This window comes from Eschrichtius robustus, chromosome 9, assembly GCF_028021215.1.
Source record: "Eschrichtius robustus isolate mEscRob2 chromosome 9, mEscRob2.pri, whole genome shotgun sequence".
Lineage (NCBI taxonomy): Eukaryota > Metazoa > Chordata > Mammalia > Artiodactyla > Eschrichtiidae > Eschrichtius > Eschrichtius robustus.
This window is the reverse complement of record NC_090832.1, coordinates 42,707,818-42,731,667: the sequence shown is the minus strand read 5'-3', so window position 1 is coordinate 42,731,667 and position 23,850 is coordinate 42,707,818. Positions and strand designations below refer to the sequence as shown.

Below are 23,850 nucleotides of genomic sequence, written 5' to 3'. Positions count from 1 at the left end.
ATTCCTTTGTCACTTCATTTTGCCTAATTTTCTGTGTTTATGTGTGTATTAAGTAGGTTTGCTACATTTCCCAATCTTGGAGGACTGTCCTTATGTGGGATATGTCCTATGGAGCCCAGTAACACACTCCTTTTTGGTCACCAGGGCTATATGATCTCAGGGTGATCCCTATGTGGGCTTCATGGGTCCTTCTGTTGTGTTGGGGTGGACTACTGTGGGCACACTAGTAGGCAGGGCTGGTTCACTGCTTGTTTGACTGCCACACCCTGCCTCGTGTGGAGGCTGCCAGCCACTGGTGGGACTGGGTCATGGTGTGACTGGGTGCGTGATCTGGGGTGTCCTGGCTGCTGGTGCTTGGAGCCAGGTTCTAGCACTAATAGGAAAAGAGGGAGGACTCCAGAATGGTGCTTGCCAGCACCACTGTCCTCATAGTAGGACAAACTTCCAAAAAAAGGCTGCTGCCAACATCTTTGTCCCTAGGAGGAGTCGCAGTTGCCTCCTACCTCTCTGGAAGGCACTCCAAGATCAGCAGGTGGGTTTAACCCAGGCTCCGTTCAAATTCCTGCTTCTGCATTGTAACTGGAGCATGTGAGATTTTGGTGGACCCTTTAAGAGTGGAGTCTCTGTTTCCTACAGCCCTCCAGCTCTCCTGTATGCAAGCCCTGTGGGCCTTTAAAGCCAGATGTCTAGGGGCACTTCTTCCCAGTGCAGAAACCCCAGGCTGGGGAACCCACTATGGGACTTGAACACCTTGTTCCTTGGGGAGAACCTCTGCAACCCTCCTGTTTGTGGGTTGCCTACCCTGGGGATATGGGTCTTGATTGTACCAAGTCTCCACTCCTGTTACTCATCTCTTTGTGGTTCCTTCTTTGTATCTTTAGTTGTGGAAAATCTTGTCTGCTAGTCTCTAGGTCATTCTCATCAATAGTTGCAATTTTGGTGTGTCTGTGGGAGGAGATGAACTTAGGGTCTTCCTACTCTACCATATTGGCCACTTCTCTGGAAGGACATTTTTCAGCTACATTATATACCAGGAAGTCATGCAGCTCTAAACAGATGCTACAGGGATGCATGACTGAAGCTATTCTTTAGCCATGGTGGGAGATGTCAATAATTGCTTTGAAAGTGTTCCAGCCAAAATTATTTTGGCTATGCTTTACGACATGGAAGTCTGGAATTCAAGTAGAGTGATTTTAAAAAGTAAAATAGATCCAATTAAAAGCAGATTTCTGAGGAAATTTTTCATTTTGCTTGAAATAAAAGTCAGAGGAGATAGTCATAACATAGGTAATTTCAGATTTCATAATTTGATTTCAGATTTACCATTTCCAAAGCATATTGTTCTACCATTGGTTAGAAATACAAAATAACAGCATTCCAGGTATTGTCATCAGTAGCTTGTCTGATTACAACCTCTTTCTACTATCCAAGAGTCTAGCTAAGAGAAATGATATTTAAGGAAACTTGTCCAAGGGGCTTTTCATCCCTCTATTTACAGTTCTATCCTAGGATCAAGTTAGACATTAGACAGTTACTGCTTAGTAGTCTGGCATTTTTTACAGAATTTCTTAAATTGAGTTGTTTTTTAATGCTACAATTTCCCTTTTTATATAAGGTTATTCAAGATAACGGCTTTAAAATTCACATGTTTTGTTGTAAAAATAATTGAGAATACCATTCAGTATCATCAGTTGAGAATTGATTGTCTCCTATAATGAAGTTCTATGAGGAATTACTTCTAGAATTCAGGGCTCAGAAATCTTTTTATCCTCATGAGAACCGTTCCTCTTTTCTGATAATAAGAATTATATAACCATACATCTTTTCACCCTAGCTCAAAGACACATCAGGCAAACACTGAGGTTTAATTTAAGCCTGGTTATGTTAGCCTTCAACTGCGTGTTTGTATTCTCCTTTCAGTTAGTCCTGATTTTCCGCTACCATTTAGTTAGTTGCTTTGATAAAGAATATATATACTTAAAAAAATTTATTTATTTATTTATTTATTTTTGGCTGAGTTGGGTCTTTGTTGCTGCACGTGGGCTTTCTCTAGTTGTGGCGAGTGGGGGCTACTCTTCATTGCGGTGCGTGGGCTTCTCATTGCAGTGGCTTCTCTTGTTGTGGAACACTGTCTCTAGGCATGTGGGCTTCAGTAGTTGTGGCTCACAGGCTCTAGAGTGCAGGCTCAGTAGTTGTGGTGCACGGGCTTAGTTGCTCTGTGACATGTGGGATCTTCCCGGACCAGGGCTGGAACCCTTGTCCCCTGCATTGGCAGGCGGGTTCTTAACCACTGCGCCACCAGGGAAGCCGAAGAATATATATTTTTATTGTATATCATCCATGTAGTCACTTCTAATCCTTTTTGAATGGAGCAGTGTGTGTCTATATTTTTAATGTATATCTACATATATGTTAAATTAACATATATCTACATATATAAAATGACAGTGAATTTAGAATGTAAAAGGATTTGTGTATATGTATTACCACACACATATGTACATGAACATATGGAACACACAGAGTCATTTTTATTATTTATTTTATTTTATTTATTTGGTTGCACTGGGTCTTAGTTGCAGCAGGCAGGCTCCTTAGCTGTGGCTCACCAGCTCCTTAGTTGTGGCACATGGGCTCCTTAGTTGTGGTATGTGAACTCTTCGTTGCAGCATGCATGTGGGATCTAGTTCCCTGACCAGGAATTGAACCCAGGCCCCCTGCATTGGGAGCATGGAGTCTTAACCACTGCACCACCAAGGAAGTCCCAGTCATTTTCTCTTGAAGATACAGACATATTTTATTCTATTCTTCCAGTAACCTACTAAGTGTTGGGCATTGTACTAGAAGGGAAAGGCAAAAGATAAATTACATGGTAATTGACTTTGACATTTTGGGGAGACAGGAAACAAGTCTTTCCTCCTGTATCACTTTTTTATAAGGCTAACCCGGACCATTCTGTTTAATACTGCATCATGTCCATCCCTTCTCACCCTCTGCACTCTTACACATCTTTCCCTTTTGTCTATGGCACTTATCGCTTTCTAACATTAAATGTATTCATGATGTTTATTGTCTACATCCCCTGCTTCTAATCTAAGTTCTATGAGGACAGGGATATTTGCCTTTTTCAATGATATATTCATCCCAACCACCTTAAGTAATACCTGGCATATAGTAGGCACTTAACAAATATTTGTTGAATGATTGAATAAATGTAATATAAATGCTATAGGTGCACCTAGAAAAGAATGTCTAATTCAGTGTGAGGGTGTGGAAAAAGCTTTCACAGAGGAGGTGACAAGAGAGTTCACTAGGTGTCAACAGAAAGATATTTCAGACACAAGCCCAGATTACTCAGAAATAAGAAGGGTAAATGCCTTGGTAATACTCTGCGTAGAACATGCATTGGTCTGTACATGACATCCCCCCAGCATCTGAGGGTAATCTTCAGTCATCCTTCTCCATCTCTCTGACTGTACATTCCAAGCACTTTCTGTTCAGATAACATAACTTAAACATACCGAGGTACCAAGAGCAGAACTTTCATTTGTGTAGCAAATGGCATGTAGAAAAAAAGCAAAAGGAATGGATCTTAGTAAACAGAAGAGACGTCACCTTGAATAATTTGCAAATATAGCACCTTATAATTATTTTTATTCAGAAAGCAATGAAGAATCACTGGGATAGTATTCTACTACTTAGCCTTCTTTTTTAAAAAAAGTTTTAATTTAGGTGTAATTGACATAACATTATTAGTTTTAGGTGTACAACATGATTTGATATTTGTATACATTGTGAAATGACCACCACAATAAGTCTAGTTAACATCTATCACATTACATAGTTATACAAAATTTATTATTTTTGTGATAAGAACATTAAGATCTACTCTCTTAGCAACTTTCAAATATGCAATACAATATTATTAACTAGTCACCATGCTGTACATTTCATCCCTATGGCTTATTGATTTCCTAACTGGAAGTATGTACCTTTTGACCCCCTTCACTCATTTCTCATACCCTTGCTACCCCCCACCCCAACCTCTGGCAACCACCAATCTGTTCTGTGTATCTATGAGCTTGTTTTTGTATTTTTAGATTCACATATAAGTGAGATCATATGGTATTATTCTTTCTCTGACTTATATCATTCTTTTTTTATGGTTGAATAATATTGTTATGTATAAATATAATATATATACATGCATGACGCATTTTCTTTATCCATTCATTCACTGATGGACATTTAGGTTGTTTCCATGTCTTGGCTATTGTAAAGGTGCAAAGAACATGGGGGTGCATATATCTTTGGAGTTAATGTTTTTGTTTTTTTGGATAAATACCTAGCAGTAGAATTGCCGGATCGTATGGTAGTTCTGCTTTTATTTTTTTCAGGAATCTTCATACTGTTTTCCAGAGTGGCTGCACCAATTTACATTCCCACTAATAGTGCCCGAGGGTCCCCTTTTCTCCACATTCTTGCTGACACTTGTTTCTTGTCTTTTTGATAATAGCCTTTCTAACCAGTGTGAGGTGATATCTCATTGTGGCCTTGATTCACATTTCCCTGATGATTAATTATGTAGAGCATCTTTTCATATAATTGTTGGCCATCTTTATGTCTTCTTTGGAAAAAATTTATTCAGATTATCTGCCCATTTTAAATTGTATTGTTTGTTTTTTTGCTATTGAGTTGTATGAATTCTTTATATATTTTGGGTATTAACCCCTTATCAGATATGATTTGAAAATATTTTCTTTTTTTTTTGAATTTTTATTTTTTTATATAGCAGGTTCTTATTAGTTATCCATTTTATACATATTAGTGTATGTATGTCAATCCCAATCTCCCAATTCATCAAACCACCACCACCACCCCTGCCACTTTCCCCCCTTGGTGTCCATATATTTGTTCTCTGCATCTGTGTCTCAATTTCTGCCCTGAAAACTGGTTCATCTGTACCATTTTTCTAGGTTCCACATATATGCGTTAATATACGATATTGGTTTTTCTCTTTCTGACTTACTTCACTCTGTATGACAGTCTCTAGATCCACCCACGTCTCTACAAATGACCCAGTTTCGTTCCTTTTTATGGCTGACTAATATTCCATTGTATATATGTACCACATCTTCTTTATCCATTAATCTGTCAATGGGCATTTAGGTTGCTTCCATGTCCTGGCTATTGTAAATAGTGCTGCAGTGAACGTTGGGGTGCGTGTGTCTTTTTTTTTTTTTAATTTATTTTTGGCTGTGTTGGGTCTTCGTTTCTGTGCAAGGGCTTTCTCCAGTTGCGGCGAGTGGGGGCCACTCTTCATCGCAGTGCGCGGGCATCTCACTGTTGCAGCCTCTCGTTGCAGAGCACAGGCTCCAGACGCGCAGGCTCAGTAGTTGTGGCTCACGGGCCCAGTTGCTCCGCGGCATGTGGGATCCTCCCAGACCAGGGCTTGAACCTGTGTCCCCTGCATTGGCAGGCAGACTCTCAACCACTGCGCCACCAGGGAAGCCCCCACGTGTCTTTTTGAATTATGGTTTTCTCTGGGTATATGCCCAGTAGTGGGATTGCTGGGTCATATGGTAATTCTATTTTTAGTTTTTTAAGGAACCTCCATACTGTTCTCCATAGTGGCTGTATCAATTTACATTGCCACCAACAGTGCAAGAGGGTTCCCTTTTCTCCACACCCTCCCCAGCATTTGTTGTTTGTAGATTTTCTAATGATGCCCATTCTAACTGGTGTGAGGTCATACCTCATTGTAGTTTTGATTTGCATTTCTCTAATAATTAGTGATGTTGAGCATCTTTTCATGTGCTTCTTGGCCATCTGTATGTCTTCTTTGGAGAAATGTCTATTTAGGTCTTCTGCCCATTTCTGGATTGGGTTGTTTTTTTAATACTGAGCTGCATGAGCTCGTTTGATTCGTTTGCAAATATTTTCTCCCATTCTGAGGGTTGTCTTTTCATCTTGTTTGTAGTTTCCTTTGCTGTGCAAAAACTTTTAAGTTTCATTAGGTCCCATTTGTTTATTTTCGTTTTTATTTCCATTAGTCTAGGAGGTGGATCAAAAAAGATCTTGCTGTGATTTATGTCAGAGTGTTCTTCCTATGTTTTCCTCTAACACTTTTATAGTATGCGGTTTTACATTTAGGTCTCTAATCCATTTTGAGTTTATTTTTGTGTATGGTGTTAGGGAGTGTTCTAATTTCATTCTTTTACATGTAGCTGTCCCATTTTCCCAGCACCACTTATTGAAGAGACTGTCTTTTCTCCACTGTATATCCTTGCCTCCTTTGTCATAGATTAGTTGACCATAGGTGCGTGGGTTTATCTCTGGGCTTTCTATCCTGTTCTATTGATCCTATATTTCTGTTTTTGTGCCAGTACCATATTGTCTTGATTACTGTAGCTTTGTAGTATAGTCTGAAGTCAGGGAGTCTGATTCCTCCAGCTCCGTTTTTTTCCCTCAAGACTGCTTTGGCTATTCGGGGTCTTTTGTGTCTCCATACAAATTTTAAGATGATTTGTTCTAGTTCCGTAAAAAATGCCATTGGTAATTTGATAGGGATTGCATTGAATCTGTAGATTGCTTTGGGTAGTATAGTCATTTTCACAATATTGAATCTTCCAATCCAAGAACATGGTATATCTCTCCATCTCTTGGTATCATCTTTAATTTCTTTCATCGGTGTCTTATAGTTTTCTGCATACAGGTCTCTTGTCTCCCTAGGTAGGTTTATTCCTAGGTATTTTATTATTTTTGTTGCAATGGTAAATGGGAGTGTTTTCTTAATTTCTTTTTCAGATTTTTCATCATTAGTGTATAGGAATGCAAGAGATTTCTGTGCATTAATTTTGTATCCTGCAACTTTACCAAATTCATTGATTAGCTCTAGTAGTTTTCTGGTGGCATTTTTAGGATTCTCTATGTATAGTATCATGTCATCTGCAAACAGTGACAGTTTTACTTCTTCTTTTCCAACTTGTATTCCTTTTATTTCTTTTTCTTCTCTGATTGCCGTGGCTAGGACTTTCAAAACTATGTTGAATGATAGTGGTGATAGTGGACATCCTTGTCTCGTTCCTGATCTTAGAGGAAATGCTTTTTCACCGTTGAGAATGATGTTTGCTGTGGGTTTGTCGTATATGGCCTTGATTATGTTGAGGTAGGTTCCCTCTATGCCCACTTTCTGGAGAGTTTTTATCATAAATGGGTGTTGAATTTTGTCAAAAGCTTTTTCTGCATCGATTGAGATGATCGTGTGGCTTTTATTCTTCAGTTTGTTAATATGGTGTATCACATTGATTGATTTGCGTATATTGAAGAATCCTTGCATCCCTGGGATAAATCCCACTTAATCATGGTGTATGATCCTTTTAATGTGTTGTTGGATTCTGTTTGCTAGTATTTTGTTGAGGATTTTTGCATCTATATTCATCAGTGATATTGGTCTGTAATTTTCTTTTTTTGTAGTGTCTTTGTCTGGTTTTGGTATCAGGGTGATGGTGGCCTCATAGAATGAGTTTGGGAGTGTTCCTTCCTCTGCAGTTTTTTGGAAGAGTTTGAGAAGGATTGGTGTTAGCTCTTCTCTAAATGTTTGATAGAATTCACCTGTGAAGCCATCTGGTCCTGGACTTTTGTTTGTTGGAAGATTTTTAATCACAGTTTCAATTTCATTACTTGTGATTGGTTTGTTCATATTTTCTATTTCTTTTCTACTTCTATTTCTACTGCCATTCAGTAGGTTGCCTTTTCATCTTGTTATAGTTTCCTTTGCTGTATAGAAACTTTTAGTTTCATGTTGTCCCACTTGTTTATTTTTGCTTCTGTTGCTTTTTAAAATTGGGATTAAACATATATAACACAAAATTTATCATTTTACCCATTTTTAAGTGTACAATTCAGTGGCATTAAGTACATTCACAATGCTGTGTAATCATCACCACTAGCCATCTCCAGAAATTTGTCATTGTCTCAAACAGAAACTCTGTACCCATTAAATAGTAACTCCCCTTTATCTCCTTCCCTCAGTTTCTGGCAACCTCTGTTCTCTCTGTCTTTATGAATTTGTCTATTCTAGGTACCTCACATAATATACAATATTTGTTCTTTAGTCTGGCTTATTTCACTTAGCATGTTTTCAGGGTTCATCTATGTTTTAGCATGTATCAGAATTTCATTCCTTTTAAAGTTTGAATAATATTCCATTCTATGTATATACCAAATTCTGTTATTGTGAGATAATAGATAATACATACATTGGTCTAAAACAAGGTTATACAAAAACAAACATTTTAGTGATATGACAAAAATTCAATTCAACAAGCAGTATTCAGTGGCACTAATTTAGGAGCTTCCAAACCAACAAAACCAACAAAAATTCCTGCTCACATTTTAGCAGAATGTAAATTGTGAAGTAAAATAGAATAAAAGAATACAAAATAGTAGGACAAAAATAGAAATTAAGCATTCTTGTAACACAGTATAATCATTTTAATCTACACAACTAAAAATTTACAAAAATAAAACAAGATACATCTTTTAAAACTACATAATTAACAATATGAAAGATTAAGTATTAGAGGAACATGTTAGATAGAGATTTTTAAGACCCAAACTTAACTTCTGGAGATGAAAAGTACAATGGCCGAGATGTAGCATACATTGAACAGGATTAACAGCAGATTAGACATTGCAGAAGAAAAGATTAGTGAATTTATAGACATAGCAATAGAAACTATCCAAAATGAAACTGAGAAAAAAGCTCCCAGAATTCAACAGGGTATTGGTGAGTTTTGTAGGACAATGTCAAGTGGCATAATATATGTATAATTGGAGTCCTCAAAGGCCAGGAGTGAGGGAAGCAGAAAAAATATCAGAAGAAATAAAAGCCAAAATATTTTACAAATTTCATGAAAACTGAACCCACAGATCCAAGGAATTCAGCAAATCCAAAGCATACGTGTGAGAGAATGGGAAATAAGTATTGGTCTCTGCTGTTGGTCCCTGGCACAGAGCTCCTGAAATCCTTTCCTAAAATGATAAAAAATTAGGAGCATCTCTTGTTCTAATATTGTCTTTAACCCTGTCTCTGACGCAGTGCTCCAAAAACCCTTATAAATTCCTAAGTGATAAGAGCATCTTTTGTTCTATTGAAGTGGCTCTGAGTGGGCTGCTGGATGGCTTCCAGATGGGGCTAGTCACCAGAAAAACTAAACCTTGATTAGAAGCTTAGAATTTTTCAGCCCTGTCTCCCCCATTTCTCCAGAGTGGGGAGAGGGGCTGGGAACAGAGTTAATAATTGATCATGCCTACGTAAGGAATCCTCCATAAAATCCCAATAGTATGGAATTCAGAGAGTTTCCAGGTTGGTGAACACATCCATACTGGGAGGGTGACACACCCCAATTCCATGGGGACAGAAGCTATTGCCCTCAGGGCCCTCTCAGACCTTGCCCTGTGTTTCTCTTCATCTGGCTGTTCATCTGTATCCTTTATCATATCCTTTAATAAACTGGTAAATGTATTTTTCTGAGTTCAGTGAGCCAGTCTAGCAAAGTAATCAAATCCAAGAAGGGGGGGTCATTGGAACCTCTGATCTGTAGCTGGTTGGTTGGAAGCACAAGTGATTACCTGGGCTTGGGCTTGGGACTGACATCTGAAGTGTGTGTGTGTGTGTGTGTGTGTGTGTGTGTGTGTGTGTGTGGTCTGTGCAGTCCTGTGGGACTGAGCCCTAAATCTGTGGGATCTGATGTTATCTCCTGATAGTGTTGGAATTGAGTTAAATTGTAGAATGCCTGTCTGGTGGCGGAGACTTGCATGTTGTTGTGGAGAAAACCCAAAACCCACCCACACGTTTGGTGACCAGAAATAAGGTGTTTTGTATAGGGAGTAAAGAAGACCCACAGGAGATAGACTGAACTAAGGATTTTCCCTACAACAGGAGGGAAAGACTGTGTTTATTTTAGTTATCCATTCATCTGTTGATGGACATTTGGATTGTTTCCACTTTTTGGCCACTGTGAATAATGCTGCTACAGCCATTGGTGTACAAGTAAATGTTTGAATTCCTGCTTTCAATTCTGCTTTTGGGACTATACCTAGAAGTGTAATTGCTGGATCATATGGTAATTCTCTGTTTAACTTTTTGAGGAACTGCTAGACTATTTTCCACAGCAGCTGTTCGGTTTTACATTCCCACTAGCTGTGCAAAAGGGCCCCAATTTTTCCACATCCTTGTTTCATATTTTTTTCTTTTTTAAAAAATAAATAAAAGCTATCCTAATGGGTGTGAAGTGGTATCTCATTGTCGTTTTGACTTACATTTTTCTAGTGGCTAGTGACATTGAGCATCTTTTCAAGTGCTTATTGGTCATTTGTGTATCTTCTTTGGAGAAATGTCTATTTTTTAAAATTTATTTTATTTATTTATTTTTGGCTGCATTGGGTTGCAGTGCACAGGCTTCTCATTGTGGTGGTTTCTCTTGTTGCAGAGCATAGGCTGTAGGCACGTGGGCTTCAGTAGTTGTGGCACGCAGGCCCAGTAGTTGTGGCGCACGGGCTTATTTGCCCTGTGGCATGTGGGATCTTCCCAGACCAGGGCTCAAACCCATGTCCCCTGCATTGGCAGGTGGATTCTTAACCACTGTGCCACCTGGGAAGCCCTGGAGAAATGTCTATTGCCCATTTTTTAATTGTTTTTTGGTTGAGTTTTAGTAGTTCTTTATATAGTCTGGATATTAATCCCTTACCAAGTATATGCTTTATAAATATTTTCTCCTATTTGGGGGAGTTGCCTTTTCACTGTTAGTACTGTCCTTTGGTGCACACGTTTTTAATTCTGATGAAGTCCAATTTATCTTTGTGCTTTTGTTACCTGTACTTTTGGTGTCATGTCAGAGAAATCTTTGCCAAATCCAATATCATGAAGCTTTACCCTATGTTTTCTTCTAAGAGTTTTATAGTTTTAGTTCCTATGTTTGGGTCTTTGATTCACTTTGAGTTAGTTTTTTTTTTTTGTATATGGTGTAAGGTGTAAGGGTCCATGTTCATTCTTTTGTATGTGGATATCCAGTTTTCCCAACACCATTTGTTGAAGACTGTCCTTTCTTAATTGAATGATCTTGGCACCCTTGTCAAAAATCATTTGGCCACATATGTGAGTTCATGTCTGGGGTATCTATTCTATTTCAAAGAGATTCTGACTATTAATAAGAGTAAATTAAGTTGTTAAAATTAAATATAGCTACATTCAGAAAATTACAAAGATATTATATTCCTGGTATTACCAGAGGTGGTTAATGTGTAGTAATCTTCCAAACTGAAATTAATATGGTATAATCCATTATCACAGTGGTGTCATGTGACAGAGAATTTGGAATATTTGTAACAACATGAAAAGAAAAATGCACACCATTATTGTCAAAGAATATGTCTATTCCAAATAATGTTGTTGATCTTGTTTTGTTGGAAAGATAAAATGTGTTCTCCTTTCATATATGAAAATAAATGAAAAGTTATGAGACTTCCTATGGATAAATTTTAGCTGGGTCCAAAGCATGATACTGCTCTCAAAATATTTTCATATGCTTTGATCATTAATACATTTTTTAGAGTCTGAATGCATAACTAAAACTTGTTTTAGACATATTTCTAAACATCTAATTTGTATTGTTTTTGGACAAACTTTTGCATATGTTTCCTGTGTACATGAATGAAGCATTTCCTACCATGTTATACATTTTTCCTTCTCCACTCCCTAATCCACATTAACATTCCCTACAACATAAAGAGGGACACAGCAAAAAAACCCAATCGTGGTTCAGCTCTTCAAGAAGCACTTTTTCTGCTGTAGCTGTAGTATGGAGTGCCATATATAGGAAGAAAATATTCCTTATGATTGTCCCATTAGGACCTATCTCTTCACTCCAGATTTAAAATCAGTATTTGGGAAAAAGCTATGAGTTAGAAACTTACTGTTTGATGATAGAAACTTACTGTTTGATGATAATGAAAAGCCTTAGGTAAATATTTCAAGATATGATGTTAAGATAAAAATAATTTTAATCATACCTACATATGACTGGTTATGAAGGAGGTGACAGAATGAGATAAAAACTAAGAACTAAACATCTTGACCTAAATACAAAGATTAATTTGACAACTTCTAAGGTAAGAATGATATTGTGTTTATATATTTGGTCTTTGTCCCAGTTTCTGGCACAGAGCTCCTAAAAAACCACTGGCATTTCCTAAGTGATGAGAGGAGTAAAAAGGTGTCTTTTTTTATGTTAATAAGGTGATTTTTGGACCCCACCTAAGGATAGTTGCCAGAAAAACCAACCATGTGATTAAAGGGTTAGAGCTCCTTGGTTCTCAGGGAAGGGGAGAAAAGAGGGGCTGCAGACTGAGTTCAATCACCAATGGCCAATGAATTTAATCAGTGGATTACACTGATAATGCCTATGTAATGAAGCCTCCATAAAAACCCAAAGGACTGGGTTCGGGGAGCTTCCAGGTTGGGGAACCAGTACACTTTCATGTGCCATCATGCCGGGCCCCAAACTCCAGTAGGACAGAAGCTCCTTTATTTGGGACCTCACACTATATATTTTCATCTGGCTGTTGATTCATGTCCTTTAATATCCTTTATAATAAACCAATAATCTAGCGAGTAAATGGGTTTCCTGAGTTCTGTGAGCCACTCTAGGAAATTAATCAACCCAAGGAGGGGGTCATGAGAACCTCTGGTTTATAGCCAGTAATAGCCTGGGCTTATTGGCATCTGAAGCAGAGGGTAGTCTTATAGGACTGGGTCCTTAACTTGTGGGATCTGATGTCATCTCTGGGTAATTAGTGTCAGAATTCAGCTGAATTGTAGGACACCCAGCTGGTGTCAGAGAATTGGATGTGTGGGGAAATGCCCCCGACACACATTGGAAATTGGTGACCAGACCCTTTGGAAAAGCAATTGATAGTATTTTTCCACTGTGGTTTTACTTCTAAAATTCTAGTATAAAAAAAATAATAATCAGTTCTCTGCAAACACTCTTGCTCCTCTGACTTTATTCCTTTTGTTGTACTTACCTAACAAAATCCTAATCCTGGTTAAGCGTCCATTATTATCCATTCCTATAATCCTGCATCCAAGTAGCTGAACATGGTCAAAGAGCAAAATCATGCTGCTGGGTGTCAATATAAACATATAGCCTCTGAGCTCAACCACTGCCTGACAATCCTTGTACACTTCTCCAGTATATTTGCTCTACTTTCCAAGACAACTATTTACTCACCTATAGTAATTTATACCTTTCTCAAACTCTCTCATTATCTTTGTAGGAAGGTAGGGTTAAGAGTATCCATCTTACTACAAGCCCAGGAGACTGAGTCACAGAGGTTAAGATACTTTTTGGTGGCAGAGCCAGTAGGCAGGGAGGGCGCCTCAGAGGAGGTGAGCTTCCTATCACTGAAGTATTAAAGTTCACTCAGGGATGTTATAGAGGAGATTCAAGCATTCTGTGGGAGATTAGAAGAGATGGCCTTTAAGATCCTAGGATTCCATGTTGCTTCTTATATTCTATCAAAATAAATGTCTTGCTGAAACTTCTTCTTCAATCACAGTGTTAACAGTGTTACGGGACTTCTTTGACCATCTCTTTAATGTTATTACATGTAACCCAGTGATAGAGTTGAAGGTTATAAAATTGTTGCTTGTCTTTTCTTTCTCCTTCTCTCCCTCCCCAGTAGCAAAATATGATAAAACACAAACAAAACCCATCTGACCCCCCATCTCAGTCTCACTATTACCTTCTCTGCCTCCTTCCCCTTACCTGTATAGCTAAATGTCCTCAAAGAGGGGTTTTCACTCACTCTCTCAACTCCCTTTCACCTCACTTCTCCGGAATCTAGCTTTTGCTCCTGCCATTTACCCTGACTCTGCTTTTGCTAAGACCATTTTCTAGTTGTCAAAGCCAACAGACACTTTTCATTATTTCCCTTTCCTGATCTCTACAGCACTTGACACTGTTGGTTGGCTGCTCTCTCCTTGAAGCATTCTTCTTCCACAACATCATGCTTTTGGGGATCTATAACTCTACTTCTCATTCTCATCCAAGGTCTGCCTGCCCTTTAAGTGTTGGTGCCCCCCCAAAGTTCTGCTCACAACTCTATTCCTTGTTGTTTCATCCACACACCTTTGGCTTTATTGATCTCATATATGCCATATTCCACTCCAGACCCTTGTGTTTAACTGCTTCTGTTATTCCAGAGAAGCTTTAATGTCAACATACCTGAAATCACACTGCATCTTTTGCCCACACTTCATTTTCTTTCATATTCCACACATATCTGTCACCAACTCCCAGCAATTCTACATTTTCACTCTTTATTCCTTCATTTCCGTTCCCATGAACAATTCTTCCTTTCAGTCCTCATCTGAACCAATTCAATAAATCTTGAATTGGTCTTGCTATTAGTCAGGTCCCCATCTTTTCTGAACAAATTGCGGCCAATATGCTGACTAAACAGTTTAAAACCTAACCATGCTATTTATTACCTGCTCCAAATTCTAGAGGATCAAGTTGAATTCCTTACTAAGCATTCCAGGCCGTTTGTAGCATAAAGAGTACAGGTTTCAACCTTTACGAGTTGTGTGTGTGTATGTATGTCTGTATAGTGGGGGGATGACAAAGAGGGGGAGTTCAGGTTTTTCATCTGGGTGGTTGAAGGGTTAAAAATGTTAAAATTATACTGTCTAATACAAGGTAGGTGCTCAAGACATGGCTGCTCTCTTATTATGCCCCGTGGTCCTACAGGATTACACTGAGTTCTTTGGATGCAGCTGGCCTGCTTCTTCCTGACTGTTGTTTCAGCTTGTGCCTTAACCAGACAGACCAAAGGTGGGGCTGTTTAATTCCTACTCATCCTTCAATATTATATATATTATATATATAGTATTATACTTGAGTACCACTTCCATATGCAGCTTAGGTAGCTTGACACCGTAGGCAAGTAGCCACCACTTAGGTAGCAATCAATCCCTTCCTCGTCTCCACTCCCAATGTACCCTCCATAGAGCTGATTGGGGCCCTTCTGATACTGCTGTAAAAAACAGTTTGGTACTGAACTATTTCAGCGAGTATATGATTAGCTCCTTGAGGCCAGGTGTTCATCTTTGTATGCCCATAGTCACCTGCAGGAGTTCTAATCATCAAATCTTTCTTTGGTAAATAAACGTCCAAATTATAAGATATGTATAAACTAGGGGCAAGAAAATGAGCTTATAACTGTGTTTTCTGAAATAAGCATTAACCATTTTTTGTTGGAAAATTCAATCTCTTAGTTAGTTGAAGAAAAAATTCAAAGCAAGCATTTTATAAGAACTTTTTTTCAGGATAATTTAAAGAACACACTACCAGCCATGCATACGCATATGCAGTGGTTTATTCCTTGAAGATTTTGTGAGGATTAAATGAGATAATCTTTCTACTGGCCCCTCAGCACAGTGCCTGACACATAACAATCATTTAAAAAGTTGGTCTTTAACATTATTATTATCATTCATAGATCATGTTCACCCAGGTTCTTCTAAAATCTACATTACTGAGTCAACTATATTTGGCAGTCTTAGAAATGGATGCACTCTTTGAGGCCACAGGATACAATACAGTAGCCTGCCAAGGTGGACTGAAAACTTAAAGGAAGAAAAGGTCTCATTAACATGTGATGATAGCGGTTAGTTGGGTCCATGTTCATGTGTCAGTACCAAATTGCCTATTTAGAAAACTAACAAGCTGGCTTCGTAACACTGAGCATAGATGCTGTACTAGAAATCCTAGGTCCTCAACTATCAGAATAATTTTAAAAAACAATATAAATAAGTTGGCAGTATTTTATGTACTTGAAAGTCCATAATTTCCACATGTGTTTTCATTCTAGCCTTGTAAACTTAGAGAACACAGTTACAGTTATACACGGAAATGAAACAAATTAACAGGTTATACTTCCCTATCCTGATTTTGTTATTGAAGTAATTTGACATTTTATGATTATTATGTAGTAAAACTTTTTCTGGCAAGTCTTACCTGGAATTAAAAAGTATTTAAAAGTTAAAACAAACTTACTAGAAAAAAAGAAACACTGTTTGTTCTAACAAAATTTATTATGCAGTAATTACAAAGATTAAAGCCTCTCCCATCTCAAATAAAAATAACTGTTATAATTACACACATAATATAGTACCTTATAGAGTGATTCCAATAAATATCACAGGACATACAGGGCATTTTCAATTGGAGAGACAAATACTTTCACAGTGTTTGACACAGGAAACCCTGTTCACATAACGATCTGCATAAGGTCATGCTTTTAGTAACAGTCCACCTAGAACTGTGCCAAAACAATTCTTTCAGAATGTGAAGTACCGGGCAAACCACTCCTGGCGCTGGGGATCTGGAGAAGCCACCGGGGAAGCTTCACTCTGAGGAGGACTGAATTCATAAAAAGAGAGACATGTAACCCAGCATTACGCTGTTGTGCAAAATGAAGGGAAAAGCACATAAAACATCAGTGCAGATGACCACAACTGGTTCCCTACGTTAGGAGATGCATTTTAAAGATCTGCTACTTCCTCTACACTGGACTGTGTTCTCCACTCCATGAGAGTGCAGCAGCAGCTCAGATGAAGTCCGTGAAGGAGGAGCCACATTACAACAATTACAAGAAACAAAAATATCAAACAGTTGAGAAAAGTCAGGTGACCTTCTTGGAATAAAAGAGTTCAGGAGGAACTGTAGGAAATAAGAGAGAACCAGATAACATTCTTCTTCTTCAGCACCTTTTCTCTTTTAGTTAGTTAGTTAAAAAAAAATTTTAGAATCTGACACAAGCATTTCTTACAGATGTGTCCTTAACTATAACTAAATTAAGTAACTAAACCATGGTATAATATTTTTTATATATGTATGTTTATATTAAACTTTCATAATTCCATAAGCAAATACTCTAGGGGAAAGGAGTACATTAAAACGCCAATTTCCCCTCCATCTTCAAAGTTATATAATTTATACTTATCTTAACTCTAACTAAAGATTCTTTGGGCTAGTTAAGAAAATAAAAGAATCCCTACCGTCTTTGGGGGAAATTACAAGGCACGCAACAATGTGTAATGGAAACTCCAGTAGTCATGTTCCTTGAGCCCATGCACATGCATCTTACTGATACCTGAACATACCCATGCACAAGGGAAAATAAGCAACACAAAATATTTAGCAGGAGACACATTCAAAGGTGTATTTGACTATTTTTCATTCTTGCTATTTTTTTCTATTTAAAATAATGTCATTAACTAGTCATTAATCACTGAGCCTAGAAAAAAAAAAGTAGTCTACCTGTATGATTATTACTAGTGACACTGAGACTTAGTAAGAATAAGTCAAACAAACAATAAATTTTAAAATAGCAGAAGATCAGTAATAGTAAGGTAAGCACAAAATGACAGCACTTTCTGACTAATTATTTAATGGATAAACAATTGGATTTCATTCAAATTTTACTTGTTAATACATCTACTCAAGGACTCTGAGATAAAATTGGAATATTAATTATAAATTTTTTTTCCTAAATTTCCTACTTTTATCATTAAGTTCCCAGAGCTTATATATTTTTTATTTTGGCAATAAGCGCATATATATTTATAAATAAGCAAGGGAAAAATAAACAGATAAGAAACAAAAGCCACTTAATAAATAAAAAATATCTTGAATTTCTGTAATAAGGGGGATGGATTATTAATGAAAAACTGGTGATAATTCTAAAAATGAAGCACCGGTCCATAAATATTAAAATTCTAAGCATATGAATTACATTAGTACCTCTTTAAGCATTTAGAAAATTGACAAGAAAATAGAAAAAATCTTTTTAACAGAGTTAAAAAGGAGTTCGCTAGAGAGGTGGTGAATATATTTTGAAACTATTTCACAGTAAACTTTCTTTTCCTAGGCTGTTCTTAAAGGAGTAGATTTCTGCAATGTAAGAAAGTAAATTTCTCAAGTTAAAAAAGAAAAGAAATCACTGGTGAGACGGGGCTCACCTCAAAAATGTCTTGGGCTCTTTGGGTGGCACTGGCTGTGGAAGTGGTTTGCTGCTGTTGAACTCAGTCTCGTGGACTGGAGAATTAGGAATGGGATCCAGGCGGTTAGGATGTCCATTGCCCACTCCACCAGATTCCAGAGCACTTAGATTGGGAACACTCACAAACCTGTTTGTTGGTGATTTATTGTTCTTCTTCTTTTGCTGCATTAAAAATAATACATGTGAGGACAGTCCCTGCATAAGGACGAATGAGAAAATAGGAACAACAGAAGATACAAATTTGGCATGGGAAAATTTTGGAAGCTGGATGTTAAGATGAACCAGTGTTACCCAAAGTGTGGTCTGGGGATCCTTGGAGGTGCTCTTTACATGGAATCCTCACAGACAGACATGCTGCTAGGACAGAAAGAATGAGGAAGAAATGTTTAGGAATGGTTCATGGGGAGGAGAGGAGGGGGTGGAAAGAAGGCCACGGGATAAAGAATACTGGGAGGAAAAGGGAAAGGGGGAAACAGTAGACCTCGCGGATACCATGAGGTTAAATGGGTTTAGGCTAAAATTAGGAGAAGGTGAAAAGTTAACATAATTTTAAAAGAGAGGTCTGTGAACTTTAGCCATCTGTCAAAGGGAGGCAGTCCTTGCCTGGAAAATAAAAGGAATGAGAAAATGCTTGGCAATGTAGTTTGAATCAAATCTCACATTTCTACCTAAGACTTAGAGCTGACCTAGAGAAATAATTTGGTTTTAAATTCACTGCACCATCTCTCTGAAGAGGGAAGATGAAATCTGTATACTTAAGTCTCAATTACCAATTAATTGGTAGTATTACCATTAGCTCACAATCTTTGAAAAAAATTTAAAGGTTATAAAACAAAAGCGATCAATCTTTTTTTACCTTTTAATTGGTCTTTAAAATTGGTGGATGAAAAGAGCAATACAATTTCAGATTATTAAAATCTATCAGCTTTCAAATCATTAACTTTAGTCTCTATTCATCTGTAGATTCAATGAACATCATCTTGCTTTGTGTAATAAAAATTAACATAAGTGTGTGCTAATTTATGAAATAATTTTTTGCAACATGATTCGAGTTTGAAAAAAATGCAATTAATAGACAAGATGGTCCTTTTCCTTTACTTATAATGATCTCAACTATCTAGACATTGTCCTTTGTCATTTTCTGTGAAACACAAAGTCTCTGAAAAGAAGCCTATTTTAGCATAACTGCAAAAAGAAAGGAAGAATAATATCTTCTTCAGAATTATTTGTGAAAATTGAGTCCCTATTAGGAGTCAAAATTTACAAAGATGTATCTTTAGCATTTTCTTGTTCTAGTCATGAGAGGGCATAATTAAACCTACTTAAGGTTTCTATTTTAAGAAATCAGAAGTATCATTGGTAAAGTTCTACAGTAATGGTTTTGTGGCTAAAAATGTAATTCCAATAAAATAGGTAAAAAGGAAATATTTCTAATCTTAATTAAAAGCTTATTTCACCCTAAATAATTTAAAAACTGAAACTAACTATATTCATTCATTCACCAATTATTTTTTTGAGAGGCCTTTATGTGCCAGACACTGTTTTGGACTCCGGAGATAACAGCTATAGGTTTCCTGACTTTAGTCATTCCATTTTGCAAATCATTCAAGTCATTCTGTTTTAATAAACATTTAAGTTTAAAGTTTGGAGCACTTTAAGTTGTGAAGAAAGGATAGATTCCATCTTCTTAATAGAGAAGTTTTATGAGCTTTGAAAGCAGAAATTTTTCTGGCTAAGGGCCTAAGAGAAATTAGATATGATGTGCAAATTAATTAAATCTGAATCCAAAACATAGCTTTAGCACGGGCATTTTTATTTCTACTACTGATTTCTGCTAAAAGATATGTAATCCCTATAAAGCCCATATACATAATTCTTTATTCTTTATTACTTCCTTTATTCACTAGAATAATTTGTAGTAGCTTATAGAAAACATGATGAAATTTTGCAACTGAACAAATATTTACTGAGTACCCACTATACCTATAGCACTATGATGGGAGTCATAGGAAGCTCGGGTACAAAGATGTATAAGACTTAGCCATGCCCATTTCATTTATCTGCAAGGCTCTTCTATCTGTCCTAAGACAGCAACAAAATGTAAGAATAGGTCATGTTCAATTTTAATTGTCAAGAAAGGTGATTAAGACTGTAAGAAGTAAGGCCCTTCTCTGAAGATTAGTGGGCAACAAAATACATGTCCAACCCAAGGCCCATTAAGATGGCAGGCCTTAAGTCAGGGAGAGCTGTTGGGTATACAGGGCTTGGAGTACTTTTCAAGACCCCATAGAGGACAGTGAACACTAAGGAAATGACAAGAAGTTATCCTGAGGAGACTCAGAAGTGAGTTTTCTTTTTTTTAAGAGATATAAAAAACCAAAATGGTATAACCAAGGTTTTATAATATTAATAAAATACTGTTTTAAGGAATATGAATTCTCAACAAATAAATGAATATTATTAGCATCTCATTTGAAAATGAGTACATAAAGAATTCATAGATTTTAGTCCTAGATTATTAAATTTAAGAAAACATTTTTTGGAAGTTTTATCTTCTGCTGCTCTGAATATTTTATAAAAATTTTAATCAAGTTTTAAACCATATTCCTATTTTACAATGTTTACAGCACATACCTTAGTCAGTGGATTAATAACACCAACAGTAGGACTTGAGTTAAACACTTTGTTGAAGTTAGTTTCTCGATTGACTAATTCCAGCTGATAAAATTTATTATCCTCCTATGCAAAAGAATTACAAACATTTCTTAAACATTTTCTATTGAATATTTAAAAACTTAATTGTATAAATGCCATTTCATTCAAAATTTAATATAAAACCTGAATGAAAATTTATATAACTTATTCAAAGATTTCTAGACCTGATTGTCAGGTCTAGAAATCTTAGGAATCTTAAAGTCTGCTGGTGGGTGAGTTTTCTTCAACACATTTCAAACCCTGTGCTCCGGGATTCTTCTCTACCCTTTCATACCTTTTCCCTCCAAGGCTGGAGCTAAATGCTTTATTTGGCCCATCTCTTTTCCAGAGGGCTGACTGTGCATTTTGAGCAGGCTTAACCTGCATTCACGGAGCTGCTCAGTGCATGGCTGAGTTGTTTCCAGACATGAAGATGGCACTATGGTATATCATTATTCTTGAGTACTGGAAAAGTATTTGATCTTGCCTAATCTCGTCTCTGAGACATCAATGTATTACAGCAATGGTAACCACAGAACAGAGAAAAAGTGAATGGCCCATGCAGAGATAAACCCTTTGCCTTTGGCTTCACCAACAGGTGCTAATTGAACAACCAGACTGTAGGAAGTAAACACATAAGTGAATGGATCACTGTGTGTGTGAAAGGCAGGGTTGTGTGCTCTAGGAGAACTAGATTCTCAACCCCCTCCTAGTTACCACTGACCATCATTTGCATCATTAATCTCAGCCCACGTGCCTCACAGTCCACAGAATCGGGGTGTGGTGAAAAGAGTGTAGACCATTCCCTGGCTAGAACTGGAAAATCAACAGCTATTTCTACCATAGATGAAACATAGTAATACATTTGCTAATTTCATATGTTAGAATATAAGGTAATTTTTCATGAATCTACTGCTATCAGATAGAGACAGAGCAAGCTATGATGCCTGTGCTCATGTTCACAAAGCTCGGAAAACTGGGTGGTTATTGGGATGAAGTAGCACATATTCTGTCTTTCCAATGCCTGCTCCTGGGCTCCATCTATGAACCCCAATCAACTACCTGTTGCTTTTTGGCAGGAACTTCTAGTCCCATATAACAGGATGGCTTTCCTAAATGCTAAGAGAAATACGGTAAGGAAAAAGGACTTCAGAAATAAATGCTCTTAGGCTCTCTTTGCATGCTAATGTCCAAAGTTTTTATGAAGAGATCAATGAGTAAACGGAATGATTAGCATTCTATTTCTAGTTTTACTCTGATTTTTATTTGTTAGTGGCAGTAAAAAGCAATATTTTAATTATTGATCAGGTCGTATAATTTTAGAAGACTCTGAAATGTTTTATGCATTTTAAAACGTGTTTTTTTTTTTATTCTTGAGGAATAATGACTTTAATGAAGGCAGTGTATTTATTGTTAAGTCTGTATTTTCTTCCCTGATGGACGTCTCAGAGCCGCTAACATCTCAGTGTGCACTGAGACTCTCAAGACAGAGCCTGTAGCTTTTCTTAGGCTAGAACCCTAAGAAAATAGAATCCTTTTTCCATGAAGTATGTCTTTGGATCAGGTTTTAGTGGGACACACTTTAGGAAGTTAACAAGACTAACTGGAAGTGTGCAATGCAGGCTTGTGCATGTATGTGTTGACTGTTCTTTCCCATCCAATTCTAATTGTACATGTACAGCACACACACACACACACTTCAATAGTATATTAACTGTACACTGGCAATAACATATTATTAAACATTCAATATGTATTAAAAAGTATTTCTTTTTAAAAATTACTGAAAAAAGACACAATCTTCTTACCATAATACCAAATATAAAATTTTAAATTACTTTGTATTTCTTATCCTCATTCATAAACATTTTAATAAACATTCAATCACAATACATATATTTTGTACTTTCAACTTTTGTTTAGCATTACTTAAAAATATTTTCTCATGTTTTCCCAATCAGCAGTTTACAGATGACTAACATGGTTACACCACAACCCCCTACCCCCCAAACCAAAACAACTTACCATTAGTTTCGTTATGACCTGATCTCTTTCTGTAAGCATGGCTTTTAATTCTGCAATTATCTGTAAATCTTCTGGTTTTGATTCTCTCATTAGATATTTTTCTTCCATCTCTTCTAGTCTAAAAACAAGAAAACCTTTCATTGATATGATGCAGACATTCTTTTGCAATGCCTCTATTTTTCAAATTGGTTCAGTTGAACACACAAAAATTTAAAATCAAACTTTTTCCGTTAAAACTTGTAAGTGTAATGACATGATTGCCTCAAGAGGTAGTGTTATGAAAGGCTCTCCAAGTGTAGATGAGGTTATTAAAGGCTTTGCAGATTACTTTTGGAAGAATTCACTCATTTTTAAGTCATTTAAGTGTATATGGGAATGAGGTGAGGTATGCTCTGTAGAAGAAATAATATACTGAATAATACTAACCTAGCAATGCAGGCTTGATGCTGGAAATGTAGGCTTACTATTAGGAGAACTTACCACACATACGATATTGTGTGATGACATAAAGTTTGTTAACATATATAAAAAGGACAGAAGATACAGAGGAAAGGGGTACAAAGGACACACACATATGACATCATTCTTTCCCGGTTTATGGGAAATGCAGTTTACAAATTCTGCATATCAGTTAATACACTGAATATATAAACTGGAAAAAAAAAAAAAAACGGTTCCTTGGATAAAAGAAGAATTATATTTCCTTCTAGGCCTGTTCTGCCCTGAATGAAATGAGAAGGTAATAGAACTAAATGCCACTGAAGACTCTAGAATAGAGGCCATTTTTTATGAGCAGAGGTGCCATGGACCCTGCAGAGTCTAAGAATATAGCACAGGGCAGAATGAAGAGGATGCAAATGGAAACTGCTAGTGTAGTTTGAAAAAAAGCACTCTCAATTTTAGAAAATTCAAATAATTAGAACAGTTTTAAAACTTGTTTTCAAAATATGAAGAATAAACTAAGCTCAACAAAATTATGGTTAATGAAGATTCACAGAA

At 36.9% G+C, this 23,850-nt stretch overlaps 1 protein-coding gene across 3 annotated transcripts in view; it reads right to left on the bottom strand.

The window, feature by feature from the left end:
- Positions 1–16,192: 16,192 nt before the first annotated feature.
- Positions 16,193–23,850, bottom strand: part of FAM184A (family with sequence similarity 184 member A) — a 115,953-nt gene continuing 108,295 nt past the window's right edge. For 2 of the 3 annotated variants that reach the window (XM_068551412.1, XM_068551410.1), the window contains 4 exons: positions 22,852–22,969; positions 20,767–20,871; positions 18,092–18,294; positions 16,193–16,490 (listed from right to left, as the gene is read on the bottom strand). In XM_068551412.1, coding sequence (XP_068407513.1) covers positions 16,409–16,490; positions 18,092–18,294; positions 20,767–20,871; positions 22,852–22,969 — 508 coding nt within the window. In that variant the 3' untranslated portion in view covers positions 16,193–16,408. Of the gene's footprint in view, positions 16,491–18,091; positions 18,295–18,319; positions 18,736–20,766; positions 20,872–22,851; positions 22,970–23,850 lie in introns of those variants that run through there. The other variant, XM_068551413.1, reaches the window with a different exon arrangement.